At 35.2% G+C, this 18,631-nt stretch overlaps 1 protein-coding gene across 1 annotated transcript; it reads right to left on the bottom strand.

Moving 5' to 3' along the window:
* Positions 1-1,629: 1,629 nt before the first annotated feature.
* Positions 1,630-6,918, bottom strand: LOC142643117 (beta-xylosidase/alpha-L-arabinofuranosidase 2-like). The gene is made up of 7 exons (XM_075817655.1): positions 6,170-6,918; positions 4,585-4,869; positions 4,304-4,473; positions 4,120-4,217; positions 3,439-3,789; positions 2,766-3,176; positions 1,630-2,357 (listed from the first exon to the last, which is right to left on the bottom strand). The coding sequence occupies exons 1-7, from the start codon at positions 6,680-6,682 to the stop codon at positions 1,786-1,788; spliced, it is 2,400 nt and encodes a 799-aa protein (XP_075673770.1). The 5' UTR covers positions 6,683-6,918; the 3' UTR covers positions 1,630-1,785.
* Positions 6,919-18,631: the final 11,713 nt, after the last annotated feature.

The following is an 18,631-nucleotide window of genomic DNA, read 5'->3' as shown; positions in this document are numbered from 1 at the left end:
TCGGGTAGTAGTATGAGTGACACTTGGCTTGGGTTCAGATTGCCTTATCCAAGCAGCCCCAGGGTATGGGAGGAATATGTAAAATAATTAGTCCAGTGCCTAAAGGCTTTGGACATCTTGTCGATTTTCTTTTAGTTTTCAATTCTATTATCTGATATCTCTCACAATTTATAAGCAATCAAATGTCTGATTTGTGCCATGCATCGTGTATTTATCCTACAATTCAATCCAAAACCCTAATGGCTCAACCACCCTGGTAATTTCTAACATACAATCCAAAACCCTAATTGCTCAACCATCAATTCCCATCCCTTAACCATCTAAATCCATCAACCAAACCATCAAGAACCAAATTCCCACATCAAGGAACACTATTTCAAGTGTGTTCCTCGCTAAATTTTTGCCCATGGTGAAAGTAAGTGGTGAGCCCTTGTATTTGCCCTAATGGTAGAGGTCAGTGGTGTACTCCCAAGTCGTTGGAATGGGATGGGCTTACATTGAGCTACTTTGACTTACTGATGGGTTTTTGAGAGTTCATAAATATCAATTAAAATATGTGATCAATCATACTTTAGAGTTCTTGTGATTGGTGATGAATCTATACAATGACGGAGTTAGGATTTGGACTTAGCAGGGCAAAAGTATAAACAAATAAAAAAATCATTATGAAATTTCAAATAGGCATTTATTTAGTATTTACAAATCATCAACAAAAGACAACACAAAATCGCTATTTCTTAATACATTATAATGCAATCATTTATGAAAAAGGAGCGCGACGTGCGTCTTCTGTCGCTAGATAAGAGCAAAATTATTGTTTTAAAATTTTTTAAAGAGTCGGGCTGTTGTTTTGGATAAAATTGGATGATTAGATTTAATTATTTTTAGCTCTGTCATTGATAATTTTTGTTGTCGGGGTAATTTTTTTGGGCTTATTAATTTTGTTTTAAGGTTTAGATCTATTAATTTTTTTATGACCTTTAAAAGGATCAATGATATTGTTAAGGGGAGGCCAAATGTAATTTTATTGAACCAAATTACTAAAATTAGTAGTTATATATATATACTACTATTTTTCTTTTATAAACAAAAATTCATTATACAATTCCTCACTTCCCACCAATATTCTCCCGTAATCTTGTGGAGCAAGTTGTAGTGACATGTAGATATTTGGGGTCAGTCACAAACGTAGCATATAGATAGGTTGCATCTTCTGAACTTGTAAATGACTTCCAAAACTAGGGCCGCATGAGACAAGTTTTTATTATTATTTGCGAATTAAAGAGATCTTAGTTGCATAGGTAGAAAGCAGGAAAAACAAAATGGTCATTTAAATATCACTAGTTTTTGTCAAAGCCAGCCCATAAAGGGAGTAACTTTGGAGGTTTCTTTTATTGTTTTTGGAATTCCACATCAATTACAAGAAAGTGAGAGCTAAAAGACAATTTTTGTCTAATGTGTTAAGTGAGCATCTTTTGAGAATGTCGTGGATTTGGTTGATAGAGGATTTTGGTTGGTATCGATTGTCGATGTAGTCATGTAGACGTAAAGTTTGCCAAACTACATTAAATTCTGTACCTTATGGTGTTTGATTATATTAGTTTGTGTGTGTTTTCACAACAATTTTGATTTTGAGTAATTTGTCTATGGAATTATTAAGAAATGATTACAACTGATTCAAAGCTTGTTTCTACATTTTGAAATGCCTTTATCAGCTGAATTCAATTCAGTAATGCCTTTAGCAAAACCCCCCAAATATCTGCAGACTTGTTGATAGATTTTAATTTAAACCCTCACGTTCAATGAGTGTTTCAAGCTCCCAACATGAAGCACATGTTGTCCCAAGGCAACTTTCCGGGTTCCAAGCTCATCGACCACACTCAAGTCCTTGCAAACATCCACCTTGAACTTGACCAACGTTTCTGTTTGCCCTGTCAAGAAGACCTTCTCAAATCCCAGCAAGTGCTTCTGAGGTGAGTTGTGTATTGATGGAGGAGTAGTGAACAAGAATACTGTATGGCTTCCACTAATACTTCCCATGTTTTTGACTCTCAGGTGAATATCAAAACCCAAGTTTTGACAATGCTGCTCAGCAACGTCTAATGACTTGCATCTTGTGGAGCGACAAACGTGACCCTCTTCTAAGGGAACGTAAACTAACTTTGGTGCTTGGGCTAGGTGGTGGTTGAAACTGGAATAGCTTAGTCCATCTCCAAATGAATACACTGTTTCTCCGGTGTAGAACCTGTAGGTCCGGCCAGGGTAGCCAGTGGCAGGATCTGGCCTCATGTTCATGTTTGTCATGGGGACCTTGTCTACATACGCTTGTGGATACCATGTCATGGGTAATCTTCCACCTGAAACAAAGAGCAGTTGATTGGTATGCAGCGAAAGAAGTCATGGAAAGATGATGCCTAGAATATGATTTAATATAAAAATTTGAAATTTTGATAATATGTGTATAATTGATTTGTACATCTCTAGAGAAAAATTGATCTGCGAATATATAGCTTGGAATTTTACTAAGTTAGGACTTAGGAGAGTAGCATCATACCACCGCTTGGTGCGGTGTCCACTTTACAAGTATAAATACTTGTGGGGTGTGGAGGTAAGGGCCAAGGTTCAAGTCTCTAGGAGGGAGATTCACACATATATACACTTAGATTAAGTTAGAGTAGAAATTTTATCTTGTAAAAAAAAAAAAAAAAAAAAAAAGAGGAGAGTAGTATCATAATTCATAAAGCAGGAGATGACAATAAACTTACTTGGATTATAATACCCAAAAATCACATCAGCTATGGCAGCTCCTCCAGCTTCCCCAGGGTAACCAACCCATAGGATGCTTGTAATTTTATCATTACTTTTTGCAAATGAGATGTCAAAGCCCCCTCCAGACATTATAACAAGAATGACTGGTCCTTTGGATGCCTTTGCAACTTCTGTTACTAATAGTGTTTGCTGTCCTGGAAGATTGAGGTCAATCCTGTCACGACTCTCTGCCTCGATAGATTGATCTGCACCCATTATAAGTACAGTGGCATCTGCTGAGGCTGCTATTTTCTTGGCGTCATCTACCTGCGCAGTGCCGCAGGCCACATTGGAGCAGCCTGGCTGATAAGTTGTTGCAACTGAGGCTGTCAGACCTTGCAAAGGAGTTGTATATTTGCAGGGGGTGCCTGGAAAATTTAAGACAACATTAGACACCAATTTTAGAATGATTTAGAATCTTTTTTTTATTATCTCAAACTTGAAATACCATCTACTCATTCAAGTTACCCTCGCTAGTTGTTCAATATTATAAATCAAATGATTAAAGATTTGCAAAAATATCTAAAAGAATATTGATGCAGTGATAGCCACATCAAAAATTCAAGCAATGCATGATGGATGCTTGATTAAGGGGCAACCAGACAAAGGAATGTTTCGAAATTTGCCTACCTTCATAGTTTCCAATCATGGTTTTTGTGACATTGGCGTTGGGACCAATTACAGCCAAGGATTTGATGGCAGTGGGAGACAGAGGCAGTGAACCGGGACCGTTTTTAAGCAGCACTATCCCTTGCCTAGCTGTTTCACGGGCCAGTTCCTGGTTCTCTGCCGTACACACATCTTTTGGACCCAAGTTGCCATAAAGTTGCTTGCTTGGGTCACCATCAAAGAAACCAAGTCTCATTAAAGTTGCAAAATTGTTAGAAATGGCCTTGTCAATAGCCGCCTCGTCTACAAGTCCTCCTTTTACTGCAGCTTCTGTGTGTTGACCTAGGAAAGATCCACAGTTAAGATCCAATCCTGTCAAATTAAATCAAACAGCCAATCATTTAGTCACCACTACAAGCAGGAAATGTAGGATATATACTGCTCTAATTGGACATGATACCACTAAGAGATATACTCAAAATTCTGGTGCCGAAAGGTAACTGAATGCAGATAAATTTGGCTATGACATCAAAGGGTAATGTATTAATTACTTTTTCCCAATCCATCAACACTAATTAATTAGTGTTAAATTTTCAAAATATTTCAATAATTTTATTGCTGAATTAGCATTTCAGTCATACCAATTTTTTACATGATCATTGATTTTAATGCTACATGATCTAAGAATGGAAATTAAGTTACCTGCCAATATAGCTTTGGCTGCAGCCTCCTCTGGCGTTTTTGTGTAGTGTTGAGAATTGTAGAACACATCTACCGAATCACAATCAGAAACTATGTATCTGCAGCAACCCAATAGTAATGTCTAAATAAAACAGTGGTAAGCATCTTGGATTATATAATAGGAAAGATATGGTAAAATCAATACCCATTTAGTTTCCATTCGCCTCGGATGACTCCAGCAAGCAGGTCCGGGTCTGCGCAGGTTGGCTTACCATTAACCTTGTTGTAGGAACACATGACACTGGCTACATTGCCATCAATAACACAACTCTTGAATGGTGGTTGAAATGTATCATCCAAATCTTGCTTTGTTACCTAACTCATCAAAACAAATTGAGACAAAGGAAATGAAAATTATGATCCTGAAATAAAATCTAATTAACCCGTTACCACCAAAAAATTCAATTAAAATAATTTGTAAATTACCACAGCATTGAAATGGTAACGGTCTGTTCCTTTCCAATTATCGACATCATAGGCTGTATAATGTTTACAACATGCAGCAACCTTAAGTCCATTTGGATCACCATCTCTTTGTTGAAGTCCTCTAACGTAACTGGATCCATATTTACTTGAAAGCAATGGGTCTTCGCCTGGAGTTTCCTGGCCTCTTCCCCATCTGGGGTCTCGAAATATGTTAATATTTGGTGACCAATATGTCAAGCCTGCTAGTCCCACATTGTACATTGCTCTTGCTTCGGTAGAAACCACCTACACAGTAACAGTTCAATGATTTATATGCCATGTTAATTGTAGATCAGTATTAGGTAACATCTGCAACTGCAACCCATGCATTGACTTAACTTGAAATCATTCCTTCATTTTGAATTTCCAAACTTTCTGATTGTGCAATTAATCGGTTCAATATTTCTGTTCTAAAAGTTCCTACTCCTATACCAGTCTGACAATACATTTATGCATATGGTGTAGGGAGAATAATGAAAAACCATGCAACAGTGTCACTAGAAATAGTGCCTTCAAACTTTGAAGACATTTTACAAGACACTCAAATTTCAAAATTTCCCACCTACCCAACTGCTCCATCTTTCAACGTTCAAACCAAATTTTGTCCTGCTTAATTTGATTTGAATTTTTTTTTTTTTTTTGGTTTTTGCTCCTTTTGGTAACTGAAATTTTCTACTCTAAAAACAATTATCTTGGTAATTGCCCATTCTACAGGTATTGTATTCTGTGCAAGACATTAGTTGTTGAAAAATGGTCAGTGCTAATCAATCACCATCGCTATCCCCTTCTGTACCCCTCCCTCTGCAAGCTGGAAGACTCACAAAAGTCTCCATAGATTTCAAAACACTGCAAGCTGCACTCTAATTGTAATTCCACCAACTACCATACCCTTTTATATATTTATTTACATTTATGTGTTTCTTTTTCAGGCTAAAGCGAAAGTGAGCCATTAAAGAAGTTTACCTAATAACTATCCTCCACATGCTTTTGTTAGTTAACCATAAAGATCTCCTCATATCCATAAAGATCTCAAACGAAAAGCAATGAAATGATGATCAGTTCAAATCAACAGCTGTAAATGGCATTTGCATATTATGTACGTCTTTTGTTTAGAAAACAACATATAACTGGAAATGAATAAACAATTAAATATACATCTTTTGTGAAGCACTAGTTGTTTTCACACTCTCTCACTCCCTCACTCGCTCTCTAGCATTAATCTATTTGATTATAATCATTATCATTCTATCTCAGACGGCAAGTTGAACAAACAACATCAGAATTAATATTGACGAGGATGTTGACACGTTGTTACAGATGATAAAATCATCAAACAGCCGACACATTTTTTCATCTATCTAAATCAAACTCACCCAAAAATAGTTCAAACTTCAATTTCATCAAAATTCTTAGTTAAAAAAATAAAATCTAGACAATATATATATTTTAAAAAGATCAGAGAATGCATAAAAACATGGCAATATGAAAGAAGCAAAAGGAAACAGAAAAAGGGTATCATCAAGTCTTTGAAAAGTCAATTTCTTACCCTTCCAATGGCTTCAAAGAGTGAAGTATTGAATGTAGCAGCAGTGAGAATAACTTGAGGAAAGCTGGTAGCTCCAGGTACCACATTGGAAAAATGAGTCCCTGGGCCCACATAAGAGACTCCATGTAGAGCCTCAGACCACCACTCATACTGTGGTATACCAAGCCTACTCACACTCCCTGCCTTGTTCACCAAGAACCCAATTTTCTCTTGCAATGTCAGCCTCTTCACCAAGTCCCCAACTCTCGAATCAATACCCAAAGACGTGTCACAGAACCCCAAGCTCGCCAGGCTCGAGTTGCTCTTAACATCACAGGCAAAAACAGGTGATGATTGGCCTAAAACCCGGCTGCAGCTAAAGGAAAGCAAAGCAAAGTATATGGAAAAGCAGAGCAAAACAGAGACCTTCGGTGCTCTGTTTGCAATGGTGGTGGCCATAGCCATTGAGTTTGAGACAAAAGAAAAAGAAAAATTGTGGTGCTTGAAAAGCACAGGAATATCTTTCTTGGGCATGTAGATGAAGTGGGTCGTTATATATAATGTTTTTTATGGAAAGCAGAAATAATATTTTAACAAAAGTTACGATACATGTTGTGTTTATATTTTTTGTGACCCGTGACAGATGACTGATTGGGAAGAGGATGAAAGCTAGTTCTTCATTGGCATTGGTATTAAATGTTGTTGTTTGTACGTTTTGGTTTTAGAGAGAGAGAGAGAGACCAGTTGGGACTTGGGCTAGAATCTAATCTATGAGTCTGTTTTCAGGACACAAGCTATATAGTAAGAGGCGAGTCCGTGAAAGGCAAAACTTCTCTATTGGAGGGCTTCTTTTGTTTGGATTTGGAAAATAGTGCAGAGTTTCTGTGTGTGAATGTACTTTGTGTGTATGAGGAGGCTAACTAGGCTCGGAGCTTGGCTTGGGTGTGTGTGTGAATAGAAAATACAAATGCAGACTTTTACACTTTGTTGAGTGAAGGAAATTATTAGTAGAAAGAATAGATGAGGGCATTGTTAACTGGTGTCATATGTTATTTGTTAAGATTGAATTTTATAATGTATTTGATTGGTTTTTTTTTTTTTTTTTATAGAGAGTCAAGTCACTTTTAATTTAATGAGTATCTTTATAATGCTCCATTAAGAGAATAATATGTGACCAACTACATTCATTGGAAAGCAGCAAAAATTACTAAAAAATTAGACTTTTGACCAAAAATAATTAAGAAAAAGTTGGTTGATTGCATTAAAATTTTCATCTAAGCCATGTTATTAAAGGCACTCAATAATAGGACCCTTGTTTTTCATGTTCTCATAATAGCATAACATTATTATTTTATATATATATATATATAGACAAATAGTAGAACATTATTGAAGAGAAATAGTTTAAAAATCTCGTAAATCTCGAAATTGTTTGTTGTTCAGTTCTTAGCATGCTCACCAACTCTCAGCTATGACTATGAGAGTGTGGTGTGGGATAGGGTGGCTGATATTTCGGCTCTAAAGTAGCCAAGCCGGTGCAAGCCCACGCTAATAGCATAGTCACTGCTACCAAGTCCCAATCCTGTGAGCCTAAGTTTGAGAGTGGGGTTCCCATTTCCCTACTTCGACCTGTTAATATGTCCAAATATAAATTTGTTATTAGGGCCATCATTTTCATGGACCCATCAATCTCTTCTTCTTCTTCTTCCTCATTTTTTTAAAATTTTTTTTTTTTGAGAAACAAGACCCATCGATCTAATTATATCCGACTTGTCTCTACAATTTCAAGAACCAACTTGTAACCAAAAAAAAAAAAATTTATAACAGTGCCATCAATAGTTGATAAATCTAGATCATTCCGGTCCATTGGATAAATGAATTGATGACTTGGTGACTATTTGAGTTTTTTTCATGTCCTTCAAATTACTTATTTACTTTATATATATAAAAGAAAAAATGCTTTGGATGTTGTTTGGGGCCGATGGCTGGTTTGTCTTATCATCTAGGGTGGAGGGGTTGACATATTGATGTGGCATCCATGATGGACATTTTGAATAAGCAAAATCATCAAGAAGAAATAGCTACAAGAAATTGTCCAAAATATATAAAATTGAACTCATGATGGACATTATTAATCGAAAAAAAGGTGAGTTTTCAAGTCGTACTTCAATGGTGGGTATAGATTTTGAGAGTACCATTGATGGAGATGACAATCAAGGTGGACTCAGCTATGTAGGCAATTGCACCACCACTCATGCTAGGCGAGTTGGTACTTCCCAAAGCTTTAGGTTTTGTTTGGTACACCCACTTAAACATATGTTTTAAGTTTTTAAACAGCATTACTCGTATTTTCACCTACTTTTTTACCTACACGTATTTCTACACGTGTTTTCAGTTTTTAAGTGCATGTACCAAACACCCCATTAAAGGCTTAGAGGGTTCATGGACTCAGGTTCAAATGATTCTAGGGTGTAGAGGAGTAGGGTTATATACAGTCAATTGTCAACAAAAAAAAAAAAAAAAAACTATATATGCAATTGCCTTATGCTCCTAAATGTAAATGACCCCATAATTTTGGTTATAAATCATACTTTCATAAATTGCAACTCAAAATAAAGATATCTATTTTATATGTTGATTTTTTTTATTTAAAAAAAGTGGCGTTACGAAAAAATGGAAGAAGCCTATTGTAGGGGGCATAATGGAAACCCATCCAAGGTTAAATCAGCCTGAATATGACCTACCTTGACCATGTAAGGCATAATTAAAAATTCTTCACCTCAACATGAACATGCCGACGAGGATTTGTCTTTGTCAAGGATATAAAGTGATGCTTTGGGAAAATCTGCTAGATGAGCACAAAATTTAGCAACAGACACAAGTTACTAGAAAATCTTCTCAATAGTAGAGTTTGGGTCCCACTTCTAGCACATGACGAAACATGTAGGAACAGTAATATAGACTCAGAGATCCACTTAGAGCACTCACAACAGTGAAGCTAAAATAGCTATAACTATATAGCTATTTTAGCTTCACCAAAATACAAAAAATGCTTTACATCAATGTATGTAATAGAGCTGTCCACGGGTCGAGCTAGGTTGGTTTTGGACCAAACCCGGACTCAACCCGCCGGCATCGGGTGGAGGGTAGAGGAACCTGAAACCGATAGCCAAAAAAATCGGTCGAGCCAGTTTTGTCGGGCCGGTATTAAAAAAGACATTGAAATCTATATAAAAAAAATAAAAAAAAAAGCGTCATCGGAATCTGGAAAAACTCGCTGGAAACTGGAAAAGCCTGTCGAAAACAGGAAAATTTGGCCGAAAAGTGGGAAAACTTGTTGGAATCTACATTTTTTAGCTAAAACTTTATTGGATTTTTCTGGATTTGGCTAAATCCTACCAGATCTTGTCGAGATCTCGCTAGATCTGGTCGAGATCTCGCCAGATCTGGCTTGTTTTTGCAGGATTTGGCCGGACTTTTTTACAGCTCCGGTCGGGTTTGGGTTGCTTGGTTTTTGGAGATGCAAACCCACCACTTGACCCGCCGGCGTCGGTTTTTAAGAATGGAAACCCGCCGCCGACCAATTGGACCTTTGGTTCAGGCCAGAATCGGGGCGGCGTCGGGCGGGTTGGCCGGGTTGTCAGGCTCTAGTTAGGTCTAGACAGCCCTAGTACTATGTAAAGCTAAAAAATTTTAGCTTCAAGCTTCCATACGAAGCTACTTTTGGCTCCTACGGAAGGTGAAGCTAAAAGTTTAAAATATTTTTTTAATTCCTACACATATCAAAATAATACTTTTTTTATTCTTTTTTATTCTTTTTATTTTCTCTTTTTGCCTGTTGCTCTCATTCTCTCCTCAGATCAGCCTCAAACTCTCACCTTTCTGTCTCATTGCCACTGGCCTGACTCGAACCTCAACGTCATCAGCCCACCAAAGCTCAACGTCATCAACCCACATGCTGACCCACTTCGTCGAACTCCCAAGCCGACCCAAGCCCTAAGCCGCCGATCCACACCCTAGACCTAAGCCTCCAATCCGCGCCTCTGACCCACACCAACCTAACTCGCCTCTCTTCTCTTTTGTCTAACCCACGCCAACTCGACTCACCATCTCTGATGCTCTGACCCACCAACTCTACCTCTCCTCTCTTAAATCTGACCCAGCAAGTTCGAAGCTTTTCTTGCTGATCAGGTGAGTTGTCTTTGTCTTCTTCATCTACATGCTTGGGATTTTTGATTTGGGTAATTGGAATGGCAAGTTTGTCATGTCAGTTGGAAATTTTTTGTTTGCAGGGAATTTACAATATTTGTTGAATCTAATGATAAATCATCGAGGATTGGAATGTATTGGGAATTTTCTGTTTGTAGGAATTTATGTTTTTGTTTTTAAATGTTAGTTTGGGAATTTTCTGTGTGCAAGGAAAGTTACAATTTTTTTTTTGTTTCTGTTTTTGCTTCTTGCTAATTTTATGTTTGTCGATTCTAATTTATCACAATAAATGTCATGTTGGAAATTGTTTTGGCAATTTTCTGGTTGCAGGAAAGTTTATGTTTGTTGTTTCTAATCAAAATGTATAAGTATAATTTGGGGTTAAAAAAATTACTTGTTAACACTAGACGATTATTTGCTATCATGTGGCGGTAGCAGTGGGGGTGGCAGTGGGGACGATGGTGGCGGCGGCGGCGGTAGTGGCGGCGGTAGCAGTTGCGATGGTTGTGATTGTTGTTTATTGTAGTGAATATATTATTTTATTGTAGTGGATATATTATTTTATTGTAGCAGATATATTATTTTATTGTGATGTTTATATTATTTTATTGTGTTGAAAGCTAAAATAGATCTACTGCTGCTGGATGTTTTGTAAAGTGAGTAGGTAAAATAGATAAAGTAACTTTTTGTGGTGCCAAGTAGCTAAAAAAATAGCACCACTATTGTGGATGCTCTTAGGTTCCACAAGTGGAGAGACCCACGCACAAGTGGAATATTCCATCATCATGATGGGTCCACTAAGAGAAGGGTATAAAAAGGGAAAGAAAAATCAAAGTAGCGGTTAAAACTGGAATTGGGGAGTGAAATACGAGAGAAAAAGTGAGGATAGTAAACAATCTCAAGGATAAGAGAGTCAATCTCGGACCTCAAAATGGAGAATTCAGCCACTTGGTAGCCTCCTTGGCTAGCCAAGATTCTAAGTAGGCCATTATCAAAACACCATCCAGCCACCACCTCTTACAATACAAATTGTTTCTAGGACCTCCCATTGTGGGCTAAGTCCAACCCAAAACACAAATTAATTTTAAGGTTCCCATCCAGCCAAAGGTTGTTGGGAAATTCACCACCACACCCATATTTTCTTTTTTGCTCTTTCTTTTGAGAAGTATCTCTTGACAAACTCTCTATTTGTCCCTTTTACCCTTAAATTTATCTTTAAAAGTCATATTGAAGGTGAATAAGTTTCTTTATTCTTTATATCTTATACTTTATATATAATTGAAACGAAAAATTGCAGTAGCATAAATTTGAATTTTAGTTAACCCATCTTTACTTGTGAATGTTGGAATTATTGTAGACTCTGAGATTTGGTGAGTTATAATAGTAATTTATTTATTTATTTATTTTTTTGAAAAATGGTGGTTCAATAACTTTGATTTACTGTTTTTATGTTTTAAAAGTTATTTTATTTTAGTTATATTATAATTTTATAGTGTAACTGGCATTTTGTTTGGATGTCTATTAAAAAATCCATCTGGATATGAAAAAAGAAAAAAAGAAAAAAAATTTACAATTGTGTATGTAAAAATAAAAATTTCAAATAAAAATTGATAAAATTATTTTTAAAATTGACTAGGCTACAAAAAGATTAAGTGGATTAACCATTTTATTAATTGAAAATGAAATATTACCAGAATTTGAATTAGTAATTTTGTATTTCATAAAGTAAGAAAAATAGATTGTAAATGAAAAAGACATCTAAAGTTAAACAAATATTATTTAATTAATATTTAAATATTAAAATAATGCCTCTCTTAGAGTTGTCACCTTAAGCACCAAAATACATTGAGTAGGCCCTAATGACAACGGATGGGACAGTGTTATTGCTAGTGGCTATGATGATGGCATGCTTGGCATATAGATATGACAATTCTGTCCCGTCCCACCCGACTACCCTGAAAAGGTGGTGGGGCAAGGATAGAGCAAGATTTTTTCCTCATACCCCGGGGCCAAGTGGGGATGGATCTAGACTTTCCTGCCCTGCCCTACCCTGCCCCACACATGTTTACAAACTATTCCTAATGTAATTAATATTTTATATAAATATCTTAAGGTTTTACTTCTCACTTATTTTTTATCCTTATTTTAGTTTTTGGATTATATTATTATATGTGGGGGTAAAATGGTCAAAACACGCATTTGGGCCTTAGGCCTGATTTGGTAGTGTGAGCCTGTCCAAGCAGAGCCTTTGAGGCCCACAAGCCAACTCTTGCTAGAAAGATTGGTGAGGTTGTCCGAGGAGAGACATCTCCTCGGCTAAGTCAAATGAAGATCGTATGACACGTCATGATGCTTGGGGAGAGAATTTTGGAAAGCTTGTTTGGTAAATATGTGTCCCACACGGTTATAAAGAGGGGAAACATATGAGAAATATTAAGAGAAAAGGCTGATACCACCGCATTAAAGGCCCTGCACCTACCTCTCTGGCCGCATTAATGGGGAAATGACCTTTAAACAGTAAATGTTCAGCCTTCCAGCTATTGTTTGAAGACTTCCAAAAAGTGGTGGATGGAACAAGTATCTAATTGGGTGATTTGTGCTACACGTGGAAGATGAAAGGGAGGAAAAGAGGGATAAGAGAAAGAAAAGAGGCATCAGAAAGTGGGGAGGGAGAAAAGAGAAAGGAAGAGATAGAGAGAGAGAATTGTATAGATTATCTTCAGTCTTAATCTTCTGTTTAAAGAAAGAAATGCAATACAAATGATTCTCGACTTACGTCCAAGGAGAGTCTCCGTTATTTTCATCTATTGGTTGTTTTAGTAGTGGCGATCTAGCCCACCTATTTGTTGTCCAATATTCGTAAAGCCTAAGTTTCAAAGCCCACGCTTTATAAATTTCATTGTATAAGACTCTTTGGGCCTGAGCTCATCACTCGTTTGGGTTTGGGTACAAATTGTGCACTTACATTATATATTAGATTATTTGTGTTAAAGCTTATTTTTTTATTAAGTATTTAAATCCTTGGATATTAAGACTTTTTGTTTTTGTTGTGATATTTTCTTATTAAATAATTTGGATTATATTATTTAGTCCATGTAAAAATTAGTTTGATTTGATTTGATCAATTTAATCGTAATTTCATATATGATTTATATTCTTCTAAAAAAAGTATGATTTATATTATTGTAATAGGTTTTATTTAAAATAAAAACAAAAATAAAAATTGGTGTGGGGTGGAGTAGGGGTGTGGATGGGAAATTGAATAAATTTTGTTGGGAAATTTAGATCTTAGTTGTTGGGAACTAACTAGTTTTAACCCAAGCTTAATAATTAACCAATTATGATTGGTTGTTCAATTTGGTTAATCTCAAAACACAAAAAATATTGTTAAAAGTAAAATGTAGAAAATAAAAAACACAACAATATGTTTACAATGTGAAAAACCAATTGCCAATGGAAAATACACACCAAGGATTTATCACCAACCCCAAGAAACAAAACTCACTTATTTACAATAGATATTAATTCTAATCTTTGTTGCTACTTCTAGTAGATACTTACTCATATGATCACACACATCTCCAACCTCGTTGGACTCTTCTACTCTAGATTTTGTTAATGCGAACCTCCCGCTCGTATTTTCAAGAACCCCCTCGAAGATTTGATCTCAACAATAACTTCAGGATAGCTCTCAATTTGCTTTTGAGATCACAGGTTGAGTAGGTGTAGGCTATGGTTTTCTCTCTGAATAAGACAAACTTTTTTCTCTTTTCTTTTCTTTGCAACATTTTAAAGAGTTGTGTTTAATGGGCCTTTATATATGAATTTTATTTAGGGTTATAAAAACTCACTTTTATACTTGACTTAATGTGAAACATGTTAGATAATTAAAAATAAAAGAAAAAATTTGCAATGCTCGATCAATCGAGGATGTGTCAAGCAAGTGTCAAGATTTCAAAAATTGATTTTTTCTTGAGCTGATCTTTGATCTTCATCTTGAACTCAAAAAACAAACACTTAGACTTAGCAATACTCAACCTTTTTTGTCATTGGTTGCCAACATTCAATCTTTTAAACCTAACAAAGTTAAAAGTTAGATGACTAAATTGAAGTGACATGATTGAATTGAATTGAATTTTAAGCAAAGTTAGAGGGTACAAAAATGTAATATATATATATATATATATGTGTGTGTGTGTGTGTGTGTGTGTGTGTGTGTTTTTTTTTTTTTTCAAAAATTGAGAGGAGGGGGTGTTCTAATGCTAGTTTCACCCACGTTGGGAGGTTGGCTTCGCTCTCATCCACACATTAAAAGGGTCATTTATTGACCATCAATCAAGTAGAGTTTGATGCTATAATAATAATGGAAATAACACAAAGAGAAACTAAATTATACTTCTGAATATTATTAATTTGAAGAGAAAAATTACATAACGCTGTTTGTACTCGCTCTCTTTAAGGAAATTCAAGCTCTTGGTTGGCAAAACTCCACTAGAAAAAACACCATTTCTTACCAAGAATCTCTCTATTTTTAAGTGTATGCTTGTAATTGCTGGACATAAATCTAATGTAATGGGTGTTACAAGATTAATTGTTGGACATAAATCTGATGGCTGAAGTTATACAATTAATGGAAGAGATAAGGAGTTTCTGAAGGAATAAATAAACCCAACAACTATACCATTAAGTGGATGAATGACTCTTCATTTTCCATAATAGAAAGGTCATTTACTCACCAATAGATATGAAAATTTGTTCTAAATGAATCTAGCCCAATATATGCTAAAATATATATCAGCTCATTTATAATCACAATTAAAAAGAACAAAATAGTTTCTTTCCTTTCAATGTGGGATTAAACATTCCACTAACCTTGGACCTTCTATATTAATTCTCATATATTTACATTTATATTGTCATATTTATTCATTTTAATAATTAAATAATATTAAAATGCTCCCATAGGAACCAAACATAATTGCAAATTGTGTCACATAGGATCCGATATCTACATCTCTTGGAATCTCTATCCCACCCACAGTTTTAAAAATCGGACCGGAACGGACCGGCTGGTCTGACCGGTCCAACCGGGAAAACTGGTGCAGTCTGGTCCGGTTAAATGTCTCAAAAACGGTCAACAACCGGTCAAAAACCGAGAAAAAATGGAAATTTTGAAAAAAACGGTTTGATTCTCGGTTCGGTTTTTAAAACCATGATCCCACCTCTAGTAGCAATCCTCACGTATGTTGCTTGGGCATAAGCGTGGGCACATGTACAACACAATAGGCGATACAAGGATACAAAATTTCTTGAAAAACTAGGGCATGAAACATTTGAGATACGAAAATTAATTAATTAATTTTAGGTATATTTCATATATAGGAAATAATTTATGTTTAATTTAGGTTTTAGCCATTTAAATATTAAAAATAATATATCTAACATTAACTTAAAAACAATAACAAATAGTTTTTTTTAGAAGAAAAACAATAATAGACATGTTTAATCTAACAGTTGAATTGTATGTTCTTATTATATCCTCTATGCTTGCAAAATTTGAAAAAAATCATAGATCAATAACTATATCATCAATAGCATGTTTAAAATTTTCAAGTTTTTGTGGTAAAAAATTATATTTATTGATTAAATAGTAAATAACATTCGATTTGAACGAAATTTGACATGTGTATTGAGAATATAAAAAAATGCAATTTAACAATTAGATTTTCAAAATTCATATCTAATAAAAAGATATGAGAGTTATTTGAAGGTTTTATCTCCAAATTAATTTGGAAAGAAACTGTGTGTGTTTCACCTTTTATTTGTAGTCATTCTTCATGAGTTCCTTATTGTGATAGTACAATAGTAATACAATAACTCTTCAAAATCCATTAAAATGCAGTGAAACACCCATACACCTGTGTTCCCCATCACTATGCACCATTAGGTTTTTGGCAATCACAGTTTGATCACCAAGCTGATGTCACGGCTTTAAAACGTCTAGTCAATTTGGATTGGCCAATTTTGTTTGTCAAGTTTTAGACCCAGCGTTTATGTGATAGTGAGGGAGTCGCAAAACAATTCATAGCTGTGAGGAGGGCAAATAAAGCTACTATAATGTTGATTTTACAACAAAACATAAGTATCAAACTATTAATGATAAATAAAAATATGATATCAATTGTGAGTTAAATGAGAGCTACTAACAACTTGACATCTAAGTTTTGTTGCGAAAGTATTACGGCCGAAGCACTAATAAAAAATAACACACCCAACTTAATGGCTCGTGAGTCAAGCCTCAAGCCATTGAAGCCATCCAACTTATCCAAGCCTGGACAGGTAAAGAAAGAAAATTCCAAGTTAAGCGGGAAAATTTAAAAAACAAAAAAGAGAGAAAGTTTGCTCTATAGTCTTTGTTTTGTTTGCCTGTTTGATAGGCCCACCCACCTGGTGATTGGTCAGTGAGCACAGTCCAGTTGGAGTGTGAGTTTTTCTACAACTTGACGTGGGGACTGAAGAAGGAGAGACAAAGACTCACGGGAGGCGTAGGGTCCAGGTGTAAGGGGAAAGAAAAATAGAAGATAAGTCCATGGATAGTCTTACTGTAAGGCACTTGCAGGTTAACCACGTGAATGCTTGCGCGTGGGGTAAGTTTGTCCTTAATGCAAGCATGCATGCATTTACTGCTTTTTTCTTTTTCTTTCTTTTTTTCTAGCTAGGCTTAAGAGGAGGGCTAAGAGCCATACCCCATATTGTCCTATTATACAAATATACAAAGAATTTGGGTACGTTGAATCTCCCTCCCATCATCATTTTGATGCAAGGAAAAAAGAAAAGTAGCGGTAGAGGGGGAGGGGGAGGAGGGTTTGAAGTTTGAACTCTAAACATGATACCATGAAGGATGTTGGTATTATTAGCTAGGCTAATTGTGATTGGTGCATAACAGACGTAATATTAATTGTGAAGGGGTGTGATTAAGATTTGCAATTACTGCTTTTTTGCTAAGTAACAATGGGGAGGTGGACCAAGAACATTATAGTTCAATTGTATTATTTGATTTTCCTATAAAGGAGAATTTAGGTTTGAATCTCTCATTCCTATTTTTATTTAAGGAAAAAAAAAAAGTGGGAGAGGAGAGGTGTAGGTGGATTTGAACCCAAAACACAACATCACCAAGGTTGTTGGTATTATTGAGCTATTTTGATTGATGCTTAATAAAACTGATATTAGTCATGGATAGATGTGAAAATAATATTGCCCTAATAACAACTTGTCATATTAGCAAATGACTATATATATATATATATATATATATATATATATATATATATATATATATCAGTAATGCCCTCCTAAGTCCTAAACTTAAAAAGAAAAATATTATATTTAAATAAAGGTTAAAATGCAAAACTGACCTTCTAAGTTTCACATTTTGTCATATCAGTCCTTTAAATTTTAGTTTTGTCATTTCAGTCCTCTAAATTTTAATTTTCGTCAATACAGACTTCCACTAATCTTTTGTTAAGTCCTCCGTTAGCAGCCATTAGTCTCCTCGCAAGAAAAAAAAAAAAGGACAGTAAGAAACAGAAAAATTATCTATAAGTATAAAAACTATTTTTGGGATGTTAGAGAAGAAAAAAGGAAAAGGAATTAAGATAATGGAACTTGTTGAAAGACGCACTTAGATGACCACCTCTGGAGATTGTTCTCTTTAATTGGCATAAATGAAAACACTATCTTCTCAACAAACAAACAAATAAAATGAACCACTACAGAAAAGACACCACTGAGCTATTTTTGTTGGTTTTAGTGAGATACAAAAATTGTTTGTTTCAACAAGAAGATTTTGACTTGCCAACCTTCGCTATGCCGGCAGCTCCACAAGATACTATAGACCGAATAGTTGACGCCATTGATTTTTTCTGTTCCAACTTGCAAGAAGACTTTTTTTTTTTTTTTTCCCTTCCAAGGAGACTAATAGCTGCTAACGGGAGGATTTAACAAAAAAAGCAATGGAGGACTGTATTGAAAAAAATTATAACTTAAAAGATTGAAATGACAAAACTGAAATTAGAGGGCTGAAATGATAAAATGTGAAATTTAAAGGGTCAGTTTTGCATTTTAACCTTAAATAAATAACTAATGAGCCATTTTCCCTTCTTTTTCAAATCAAAGTATATTTGCCAACATAGACTCAAGTTTATGTAAATGATTAATGCATAAATTTTTCCTTATTCTTTTTCCATACATAACTCGTTAAATCAAAACTTATTC

This window comes from Castanea sativa, chromosome 7 (assembly GCF_040712315.1).
Source record: "Castanea sativa cultivar Marrone di Chiusa Pesio chromosome 7, ASM4071231v1".
NCBI lineage: Eukaryota > Viridiplantae > Streptophyta > Magnoliopsida > Fagales > Fagaceae > Castanea > Castanea sativa.
Note: the sequence above shows the minus strand (reverse complement) of the source record. Positions and strands in the feature narration are given on the sequence as shown.